Below are 12,223 nucleotides of genomic sequence, written 5' to 3' on the forward strand. Positions count from 1 at the left end.
ACAATTTATTATCCAAAGACCTGAAGAAGAGCTCTGTGTAACTTGAAAGCTTGTCTCTTTCACCAACAGAAGTTGGTCCAATAAAAGATATTATCTCACCCACCTTGTCTCTATGATATTCAAAGAACAACATTTCATAACAATCTAAATGGAAATATCCCCCAGTATTTTGTGTTCATTTCATTTACATCTCTTTGTGGTTTAAAGGCCATTTCATACCACAAGAAAGGAAAAAAAAAAAGCATGTGAACTCTGAGAGATTCTCGCATATTCATGGAACTTATCTTTGCCAGTAGCTAAAGTTCAGCAGAGATTATTTTAAATAACTCAACAATGATCACTGCAAATTGAATTTAAATTGCCTTGTTAGTGAAAGGGAAAAAATTAAGTGATGTAAAAACAAAATGAAAGTAAAGCTGGCAGAATTAATGCAGCAGTCTTCCAATGTTAAAAAATGCTGCACTGTAGAATAGACATAGCAGCAGCAAACGTTTCGTCAGCACATTATCTGCCTGTTACAACCAGCATTAATTGGCATATCAGTTGGCTTTTTCCACAGTCATATCAGGTCCTCATTGGGATTTAGTAATTCTGCTGAACCATCTCTGGTGTGCAGATTTACATCCCTGAATAGATATTTACTGATTAAAATCTTTAAGAGTCTTTGATGTTTAGAAAATGGGTTTTCCAACTAATTTTCACAGAAGTAGCAAACAATTTATGGCTAATATTAGGAACATATGGATGTCTGCACCATGAATTCTATAGGGTGTCTACCTTGAGGCCACTATCACATTTCAAATTGGCCATCCAACAGCCCTCACATAGGAAAGTCTCTATGCCAAACTTGGTACCCAGCGTTGACAGAGTATAGCAGAAAGCACGCATTGTTCAGTTGGGCTACTAGGTGTCCATCTAGAACAATAACTCCGTATTTTTTCTCTAATTACATGTCAGAAACATTTTACTGTAGCCAAGATGAATCTGATCAGCTTCTCATTGGAGGACATTCTATGTAGATGGTAGCATTAGCCTTGGTCAGTGCTGCAGATTCCAGGGAACTTGTTGAAGAATCGTAATGTGGTATGTGACTTAATAAGGATGTTTCCAGTAACCAAACCTTTCCATTAATGACAAGTTTGTAAAGGAAGTCCCAGCAGCCTGGGTTTGATTTATTTAAATTTCAATATATACAGAAGAGTTATTTGATCTACCTTAAAATTTGAAGGCACTCCACCAACATAGAAGACGGTATTTTTGGGCTCCAAATCCAAAAGGGAGTCAGCACCAGGGACCTCTCCTTTTTTGATGAATTTTTCTTCAGCTGTGCTGCTAGGGCTCGGCACAGTTAGAAATATTTTGCCATGCTTTCCCACCCTGTTGAAGGAATTTGGAGAAAAAGAGGGCTGCATAGTCATATCTTTAGCTTGATGGTTAGATATAAGAAACAGGAAAAGATAATTTTTAAAAAAGTTTTTTTGGTTGTTTAGTGTAAATATTTTCCCCACCAGAAAAGCATCACCCATCTGGTGTTCTGGCTGGGATCAAAGCGAGAAATTACAGAGATTGCAGTGGATTCTCCTTCCATTTATGACTTGAGCCTGCCCTCTTGGAGTCAATGGGAATTTCTACTGACTCCAATGGAAACAAGATTAGACTCTTAGGCTTGTGCCAATGAATAGCTCCATTGAAGTTGCACTGGTGGAAAAATGGTGGAGAAGAGATACAGGCCCAATTGTTTTTTCTGGAGCTCTTGGGGCAAATATTTGGGTCAAGTGTAGGATCAGGGAGAAATGGAAAAAGTACGTTGTTAACTATGGAGGAGACATTTCTGTTTTCTAGCTTTTTTTCACCTTTCCTAAAAAAAAAAAAAAGTGTGAGTGTGTATATATATAATAGTGTGAGTTAACTGCAATTAAAATATATATATATTAGGGCTGTTGATTAATCGCAGTTAACTCATGCAATTAACTCAAAAAAATTAATCGTGATTCAAAAAATCACGATTAATCGCACTGTTAAACAATAGAATACAAATTGAAATTTATTGAATATTTTTGAGGTTTTTCTACATTTTCAAATAAATCTATTTAAATTACAACACAGAATACAAAGTGTACAGTGCTCACTTTATATTATTTTTTATTACAAATATCTGTATTGTAAAATGATAAACAAAAGAAATAGTATTTTTCAATTCACCTCATACAAGTACTGTAGTGCAATCTCTTTATCATGAAAGTGCAACTTACAAATGTATTTTTTTGTTACATAACTGCACTCAAAAGCAAAGCAATGTAAAACTTTAGCGCCTACAAGTCCACTCAGTCCTACTTCTTGTTCAGCCAATTGCTAAGACAAACAAGTTTGTTTACTTTTTTGGGAGATAATGCTGCCTGCTTCTTATTTACAATGTCCCCTGAAAGTGAGAACAGGCATTTGCATGGCACTGTTGTAGCTGATATCGCAAGATATTTATGTGCCAGATGCACGAAAGATTCATATGCTGCTTCATGCTTTGGCCATCGTTCCAGAGGACATGCTTCCATGCTGATGATGTTCATTAAAAAAATAATGCGTTAATTAAATTTGTGACTGAACTACTTGGGGGAAAATTGTAAGTCTCCTGCTCTGTTTTACTGCATTCTGCCATATATTTCAGCGCTGGTGCACTGTCTACACTGCGCTTTACAGCACTGAAACTTGCAGAGCTCAGGGGTGTGTTTTTTCACACCCCTGAGTGAGAAAGTTGCAGTGCTGTAAATGACAATGTAGACAAGGCCTTAGATAGTTAAAGTACCTTAGATAGGTACTGCTGAGTTTTACTTGTTCACTTGTGAAATTCTCAAACCAAACTGATCTCATAAGAAATAGAGCAGCTGCACATAAACACTTTACCTCTCAACTTTGATGATACTGAAGTAAGCAGGCCAAGAGCTGATTGGCTTGGAGTCCAGTGGTATCTCCACATCTCGACCTCCCAGATTATAAATATACACCAGGTTGTCATTCTTGATCGCAAGACCCATATAATCTTTTGCCTAAAACATCAATGAGTTGGGATGACAGGGCTACTTGATTCACTCATAATCCAAAAAAGCTAATAAATATTAGACAGTTTTAGACAAAAGAGAATATTTATGTACAACTAATAAACTAAAGCACACCTTCCACTAATTATATTGTTTCAGTAGATGGCACTGTCCAAAAAGTATGGCTTCAGATCCATTTTGGATGAAGTAATTGCCAGGTTAAATATTTCTAAGACATTTTCTGACTGAAATCTATCACATGCTCTTGCATGTGCCTACTGTTTACTAGGCAGTATCAATATAGGAAGTGGCAACAAAGTCTTGTCCATATGCACCATAATCAGATCTGCTCTCAGCAGGGAATTTCTTAATTTACATGCACTGTACACAGAAATTCCTTTTTTTAAAAAAAGATTAAAAAGAAAAGCCCTTGACTCCACCTTTCCAAACTACCAGTTGGCCCACATTGCACAGAGTTTGTGAGATGTGTCTTTTTTGTTTTCTTTTAACAGTAAAAATTTAACACAGTTGCTTCACAACCCTTTTTGATAAGGAGAGTGCAAGCCCTTTCTAAGTGTTTAAAAGTAGCTATGAGGAGGGTATTCAGTAGCAGTAGCACATGCCACAGGCAAAGAAACGCTCTTATCTCTAAGACCTTTGAACTGCCAGACTTGAAATCTACATTGTCAGCAGTACAGTGTTGATTACATGTTACCCACGAAAGCTGGCAGACAGAAGTAATTGCTTCAGAGCAGTTCAATACCAGTTGAGTGTGGATGGTAAGTGTAGTTTACAGAAGCTAGCCTCTGTATCTCAGTGCATCAGGCAATGCAATTTGCTACTTGGATAGAATATTTTATTGGAGAGAGGGAAAAATTGCAGGGATAGTTCACTGCATGTCACTAACCAATGACCAGCATCAGTAAAATATTATTGTGGAAATCCCTGATGGTAAGAAATAGAGAAATGTTGCTGAAAAATCCACATACTTATTTCCACTTCTGTCTTTTTTTTCCGAATAAAATTAATTAGATTATTCTCTTACATTTTTGTTTCCAAGGTACAGAACAAATCTATCTGGAGATGCTACCAGCTGTGGGTGGTCATTCTGAAGTTTCATGTACAAGCTCATGGAGGTAAAAGCTTTTAAATCATCTAGGCTGGTCTTTGGATTAACTTCTACAGCTGATCGGCCTTCAAACTTCATAGAGACTTGGACCTGAAGTGGCAAACATATAAAGTTAGATACATTCTGTTCTGAGACTCTGCTATGGGGAAATTTGCAAACCTACTCCCTCAACAGCTTCCTTGACTAATACTGACAATGGCATTGATTGTATGTTCTTAACAACGCAAATCAATGAAACACACTGTAGAAAGATAAAGGGAAACATACTGATGAAATGGTGTCAGTTTTTTCTTTACTTTCATTGAAGCCCCTATTCAACAATACACATAATTAACTTTCACTGGGCTTCAATGGGACTTAAGCACATGATTCAGTGTCTTGTTGAATCAGGGCTATAATATTATTCTGTACACAACAAACTTCTTGCATATTTTAAAAAAAATATTTCCCAATCATTTATTTCTTTGCTTCAGAAATAGACCTAATTCTCCTCTTCCTTTCTCTGGTTTAAATCAGGAGTTACTCCACTGAAGTCAATGGAGTTATACTAGTGTAAAACTGGTATAAATGAGAGGTTAATCAGGCCAAGAGCATTCATTTTATGATACCTTTAAACATATTTAAAGCAATATTTTTACATTTTGAAGAACTGTATGTTTTAAAACTAAAACATATTTAAGGAATAGTCAAATATTGTAGTTCCTGACTGAGTTTTAGTTTTTCGGACCAAATGTAGACAATTCAGTTTAGGTGGACAGTGTTAAAGGGTATACCAGGCCTCTGTGGTTCCCAGCTGGCGGCCCCGCTGATCCATCTGCAGATCCAGGATAACTAACATCACACACTTGAGATGGTTGCAGGTATCATTCCGTGTCATCATCTCTCCTTGCTGAGAGGGGGGTCTCGCATCCCTCTTCTGTACCATGTTTATGGTAGGTTGCACTTCCTTCTTTGAGTGTCCCCCTCCCCCCACGGTGTCCGGGTACAGTACTGTCATTTTCTTCAGCTCCCTGCACCCCCTGCAGGCTATCAGTCAGACTCTGTGGCTTGGTCCTGTGGCCAGGTCACACAGTTCAAACCCCTTTTCAGGGTACAACAAACTCAAATAGAAGTTCCTTGCTATTCAGGGCCAATCATAAATCAAATGGTTGCTGATCCTTCTGAGGCTTAATTCCTTCTCCAGAATTAAACCAGCAGGGTTCCTCCTGCACACGTTCCCTTGATTGTGGCCAGAAATGAACCCTGGTCTGGCCTGGTTCCTTTGGCTGTGGCCTAGAGTGAGTCCCTCCTCACTCCACTGGCTCTGCCAGGAATTGCTTTGCTAGCAGGCAGCTCCTTTTATTTTAGCCTGCTGTGCCTTGATTGGCTGTTGCTGGTCCCCGCCCTTTTAGCTACTGGAGGACCAGATCTCAATGGTTCACCATATGGCTGGTCCTGGTCTAATGGCTGGTCTAATACTCGCTGCTCTTTTCTGCTCAGAGAAATGTTTCCTGGGGCAGGGTGAAGCAGAGCAGCGATGCTTCGGGGGTGTGTGGGGGGTGTTAAAGACCCTGTACACCATTACAGCCAGAATATTTCAACACTGTACAGATGTATTCATCTTCTGACTTCTCAGTATTCATCCAAATGCAATTGCATATATCATTTTCATTTTCAGCATCACTTGTTGTTATAAAGTGTTTGCCAGAAATATCTCTACGCTTTTGTTGTTGCAATTAATGTCACCATGGTATTAGTATAGTACAGATTTTCTTATGTGAAAAAGGCCTTTTTTAACAAAAAGAAATATTGTGAACTCACAATGGTTTTCATTGAAATGATCACAATTGCTGCTGCTCATAATTAATGTTGGCAATTGAATAATAAACTAATAGTAAATATCATTTTAGCTTTAAATGATTCTGCTGCAGTGACCACCATTATCATATTGGCTAATTAACATTACCATCATATTCTGCCATGAATACCATGTTAATTATTTGCATGTACCAACTCTAAAGATTTTAATTGCTACCACTGTACTGTGCTCATCCAGTTGTTAGGGAGAGATAACAAGATTCAGACCTGGAATCTAGCTCAGGGAAATGGAGTTGTTAATAAGATGCATTTGATCATTATCACTCATAATCGAATGTCTGATCCAAGTGTTTTACCTTGCTTGCTACACTCCTAGTCTGAGCAATTAGCTCCCTGATCCGTTGAATGCTGGCAGAAATGTTGTTTGCTGGCAACTTTTGGTCTACTGTACGCAGTTTATCCAGGAGCTGAGGGATGACCTCTGTCAGATTCTTCACTGCAATTAGAAAGGAAACTAAAAGCCCAATTCCCCACTGCATAACACTGTTTTTGTACGAGTGGAATTCAATTTGCATTCCTTCCCTCTCACTAGTATTTGTTTGCATCACCCATGTTGCTTCTTCTCTTAAGCAAAGGTCCTGATATTGCAAGCTGCTCCATGTGGGTGGACCTCTGCACCTGTATAGAGCCCCATTCACTTCACCAGGGCTCTGTGTAGGTGCAGGTATCTGCCTGTATGCAATAGTATGCAGAATCAGTGCTGAGTACTATAAGATTTTTTGGTGCCTCTAGGTGCTACTCCAATATGAATAACAACAGCAGCTTTGCTCTCATGTAACACCTTCTTTTGGAACATGTCAAAGTGCTCTACAAACATCAATGGGTTTAACCTCACAACACACCTGTGAGTTAGATTAGTACTATGTTCATTTCCCAGACAGGGAAACTGAAACATAGAGCCAGTAAGGCCCAGATCCTCAAAGGTATTGAGGCACCTAGCTTCCACTGATTTCAATAGAAGTTAAGCACCTAAATACCTTTGAGGATCTGGGCCTAAGTGATTTGCCCAGAATCCCACATGAAGTCTGTGAAGAAACTCCTGGGCAGAGCCAGTAAAAATCTCTGCTGGCAACCAACACAGAAGCAACTGCAGTAGACACAGTTGGACACCAATGACATCACGAGACTGCTCTCTGCAGTTTTACTCTGGAAATTCTCTGTGCTAATTGGCTGTGTCTTCTATCTCCCTTCCCTCCCTCCCCCACAGTCTCTTGACCTCAGCCTCACTCCATCTGCCCTCCCTCTTCCCCTTTCCTTGTCCCTTTTACCTCCCTCCCTTCTATGGTCCCTCTTTATTTCTTCTTTTGTCTTTCTGTTCAGTTGATCCCTTCACTTCCTAACAGCCCACTTCTCCCCCCCCCCCAAAAAAAAACCCCAAACAAACTAGGGAACTAACATGATGCTTACAATCCATCCCATTGATCACTCTGCATGTATGTTATATCCCTTTCCCCTGTCCTTTGTCTTGCTTGTTTATTTAGACTGTAATCTCTTCAGGGCAGGGACTTTTCTTCTCTATGGCTGTAGTGCCTAGCACAATGGGGCCCTGTTTGTGGTTGACCTATAGGTGCTACAATAACAATAAACCACCAACACTATTGTCACCACCACCATCACTACCATAATAGTAATTGGTAACATGTATTTAACAAGCAGTAAAATTTTCAAAAGGGCCTAAGTTCCATTTTCAAAAGTCTAAGACACCGTTGACTTTCAATGAGTCTCAAAAAATGTTGAGTCATTTTTCAAGCACATGTTATCCAGTAGTTAGAGCAGATAGTAATATAATATGCTGTGAGGTGACAGGGAAAGCAACTCATACCATATTCAATGGTGACACTTGTCAATCTACATTTACACTATAGTGCTTGCAATGAATACCTGCTACAGTAACACCAAGTAACATTGGGTCTCAGTGCCATGTTACAGTTAGTATACCTGCATCCCCAGCTGAGTCCACAGCACTGTCATAAGCAACAGCATCATGTTCAAAGTTCTGAAGGTTCTCGGACCAGTTCTTCAGATTTTTAGCCATTGGGGTAGTAGTCTGGGTTACTGCCACGGTAGCATTGACAGCCTCTTGAGTAATGAGTTTAAATTGGTCCAAATGCTGTCTATTATCACCTGTAATATGAATAGAGAATGAGCAGTAATAAATACTATTAAAGTACACTACTTCTGACTAATGCTTCAGAAAATGAAAATAAGATTAATGAGCGTTTTGCCTCAACAGTGCTGGAGCTTTCCTCACACAGAGGTAAAAAACAAACCTTAGTTTTATTATTTTTTCAAATTACACAAAGAATTTGAAAACCCTCCCTTGTTTGCTGTTATATTAATGATTAAGATGTACCAACTGCATTTGGCTGATCGTTTTGACTGTTACATTTTAAGCTTTTCAGTGAGCTTGATTTGTAATGGCTAGTATATCCCAGGCTCTGGGACTCGAATGGATTAAAAACATATTTTATTTTTGGTGACATTGTCAAAGAATATGAAATTTTTTTGTTGAATTTTTTTGGTGAACATTTTCAGATTATTGTAGAAAAACAAATACTGAAAAGTTTTTGATGACTGACATTCTCTTCCAGTATTTTAAAACAAGAACCCTGAAAATATCAACTAAATCAGAAATTTTCACATGACAACATACTTTTAGTCAAAAAGCCATTTTCAATGAAAAATGTTTTGATGAAAAATTATTGCCCAGCTCCTTTTGGGACATGTATGGCCCTCAGGACATGGTAAAGTACAGCTGGAAATGCTAATGAATGCTCATGACTTCTATTTATTTCAAGAATTAAGGGAACACCTAGCTAATCATAAATTGCCAGTGGCATCCCACCAAAGTATTCAATCTGCCAAGTACAATATTCTCTTAAATTACATTTTGATTATTAGTGCAATAGGTCTACAAATTAATGGAGTATCCAGTCTGTAATGAAGTCAAGAATAAAGTGATGGACGGCAACCTTTAGTAAACTGCAGGCCAAGAGAAGTCAATGCAGCTTCAGATGATAGGATATGTTCTCTCATCATGCTATGGAAAGCATTGTACAATGAGCTGTTGCATTGTCATTGTTAATGGGAAAGGTCTTCACATTATTTTCTTTTAAAATAATGAACAAAAGAGAAAAAATAAAACGTGTCATCTTGTAACTTTTATATTATATCATCATAATTGCAATTTGGGGAGACAAAAAGTGCCTTGTGAAGTTTCTGGCTTTGCCTAAATGACTCATGTGACAAGACTGTGATGACTAATGAGATGTCATTCGGAGTAGTTATGTGTATATTATGTGCCCCATCGCTAAGAATGTGCACATCAGAGAGACAGTGTGTTTTACTGCAGGTTATCTTAATTTTCTGCCTTCATCGGGAACTTCTAGGAATCTTTCCTACATTTTGAATGGGTTAAAGGCAGACTTGTTTTTGAAATCTTATTTTTAAAGATTCAGTCAAATGCTGCTTGAGCTAATCAGAGTGGGGATCTGACTATAAATTTCATAGTCAGATAGTAAAGATAAAGTCGATGTATTTATCTTACAACCTTGCTCTACTGATTGAATTTGTTTCATGGCTTTCATCAAGCGGCTTTTCAGAGCATCCTTTCTGGCAATTGTTCCAGCAATACGGCGACTAGTGTCTGCAACTGTTAAATCGTTACCTGTGAGGACAGAACAGAAAAAAACGACTGAACTCTGTGATTTCAAAGGGCACGTAAAAAATCTTGTCTTTAGTGTTACTATACTGCACAGATATATTGCTGTGCATTTAACAAACATTAGTTACTATAGTGTTTACCCCTGACTAACTTTAATATCATGCATTCTAGTGATGTTGGTTTCAGGTGATCTAAATTGCTAAGCAATCTTCCAGCTGATGCTCAACATTCTCCTGGAAGAGTCTTCTCAGGAGAATCTGGAAACTGCTTCCTTATCTTCATTAAACATCACCTCTCAAAAAGAACTTTGATAGCCAATAACTGCCTGGGACAAGTGCTAATATCTTACAGTACAAACTTCAAGGTGAGTTTTTATGGAAAGCACAAAGCCTTGAAAAATAAAAACAGTAATTTCCATTGGTTTTATAGAAGTTCCATTATTTTCAATGAAGAAAATGCCAGAATCTTTTAAATCTTATCTTATTCCTAACTAGAATTTTAGGGCCCAAAACTGCATTCACTTATGAACGCATAAATGAATGTGTTGACCTCTCTGAGACTACTCAGATGAGTAAAGTTACTCAAATGCATACATGTTTGCAGGATCAGACCCTTAATCTTTTAATACACCTGAAAATGTGCCCACTGTAAATAACAGAAAACTCTCATCAGCTTGGTACGACACTAGCTATTCAAAATTTTCCTTTTCTAACACATTGGATTCTAACTTTGATCAATATGTTATTCTGTTGCAGCAGCATTTCCTCCTTAATGATGTGCTTTTGAAATCTCTTTTCATATTCAGAGCTATCGTATTACCAGCGAAGTAGCCAAACCAATAGGAAGGATGTATATTTACTGGCATCTGCTGTCTCTTGTAGTTCCTTGGCTTGATTGAGGAGCCTTTCGCTTTCATCTTTATGGTAAATGATCTGAGAATCAATTCCAACTACAGCCTACAAATTCATTTCAAAAAGAGAGTCAGAATCTGCTTGATGAAATGTATCTCTTTATTGTGTCTGCTTTTAGATGACATAATATTTCACAATTTCCAATTGCTGCTGTTCCATTTTCTCTGCTAAAGTAAAAAGTGGGTGATTGGATGAGAAAAATGGCTCAAATGCAAATTTTCTATAGGTTGCAACTGAAGTTTAAAGGAATATATTTCCTCCATACAAGTGAACTGAATAATAAATTTGCAGAATAGCACAAATATTATCTATATTAGGCAACTAAGATGTGGCCTAACCAATAATCATGCTATTCAGATTGCAAGACACTATCTCTGAGGAGGAAGAAGTACCCATCATCAGTTCCTCACTAGGGAGATCATCCCCTGTTAGGGAGGAAGAATGGAGCAAGCTGTGGGATAAATAGAAGATGCATAAGATGCTTTTTGTTTCTGGAACTTGCTTTCATTGAAGTCGATGGCAAAAGTTTCATTGGCTTCAATGGGAGCAAAACTGGGCTAAAAAGGAGAACGAGAGGGTGAATCTTCCAAGATAAGAGAAAGGTTGCTTGCTCTTATATGCAGGGGTTGGGGAATCTGCTTCAAGAACTGCTTACTCCCTCTCCAAAGTTAGGCTCCCCAGGCCATGACACCTGTGGCAATCTCTCCTCAGTGACTCACTGACCAGAGGATGGAGTCCCTTGGACGAGACATAGGTGGTCAGCCTAGTGTATTGAAGGACGAATTTGTAAGCTGTGCAGGGCAGGGACAAAGTCCTCCTATATGTTTTGCAAAATACTGTGCATACTTACGATGCTGTAAATCCAATCCAGTGTAAAACTTGCACATTAAAAGCTATTCTACTTGCAGTACACTATAAGTGATACTTAATAATGTCTTAAACTTGAGTACTGCTTTACAGCACACAGAATCCCAAAGAGCTTACAAACTATTTGGGCCAAATTCAGGAGTGATATATAAGTGGATGTAAGTTATAAAGTAGGGTGAACACTACTTAAACACATGCTTTCTACTGGCTCTTTGGCACGTAAGTTACACCAACTTAGATTCCTTTTCACATTAGTAGAGCAAGTAAATGATAGCTTAAGAGTATTTAAGTGACTCAATGCTAGGGCAATAGGAGCAGATTCAGCAAAACACTTTACCCTTGAAGTCAATGGGACATATGCTTATGCTTAAGAGCTTATAAGGGATGGCACTATGTATATGCTCATATCAAGAATATGCTTTATCAGCTTTGCCAAATTGGGGTCAGAGTCTAATCACCACCACCTTCTGCATCACTTCTGATCTATCACTTCAACCACTCCTGAAATGCAGCCTCTCTGGGGCCAAAACATGGCAGCCATTTTAACAGCACACAGCAACAGTACACAACAGTTTAGGACAGGAAGTGAAGAACACCACTGTACTCTTATGAAACTACCAGGGAAATTTGGGATAGCAGAAGTAAATAACCAGTTTGGAATTTGTTCAGGCAACAGGGATGAAGCCCCCATTCTTGCAAAAATGCTATATTGATAAATGGTGAAGAGTTTGGTTTTACTTCACACCCAGGAGCCCAAAGTCTT

At 38.4% G+C, this 12,223-nt stretch overlaps 1 protein-coding gene across 1 annotated transcript in view; it reads right to left on the minus strand.

Annotated features, from left to right (window-relative positions):
- LAMA4 (laminin subunit alpha 4) overlaps positions 1–12,223 on the minus strand; it is a 153,182-nt gene that overhangs the window by 42,770 nt on the left and 98,189 nt on the right. The window contains exons 15-21 of the mRNA XM_084622433.1: positions 10,542–10,638; positions 9,569–9,685; positions 7,957–8,142; positions 6,315–6,454; positions 4,078–4,251; positions 2,899–3,041; positions 1,215–1,377 (exon numbers count right to left, since the gene is read on the minus strand). Coding sequence (XP_084478559.1) covers positions 1,215–1,377; positions 2,899–3,041; positions 4,078–4,251; positions 6,315–6,454; positions 7,957–8,142; positions 9,569–9,685; positions 10,542–10,638 — 1,020 coding nt within the window. The remainder of the gene's footprint in view (positions 1–1,214; positions 1,378–2,898; positions 3,042–4,077; positions 4,252–6,314; positions 6,455–7,956; positions 8,143–9,568; positions 9,686–10,541; positions 10,639–12,223) is intronic.

The sequence above is a fragment of the Lepidochelys olivacea genome (genome assembly GCF_965140295.1).
Source record: "Lepidochelys olivacea isolate rLepOli2 genome assembly, chromosome: 3".
In the NCBI taxonomy this organism is placed as follows: Eukaryota; Metazoa; Chordata; order Testudines; family Cheloniidae; genus Lepidochelys; species Lepidochelys olivacea.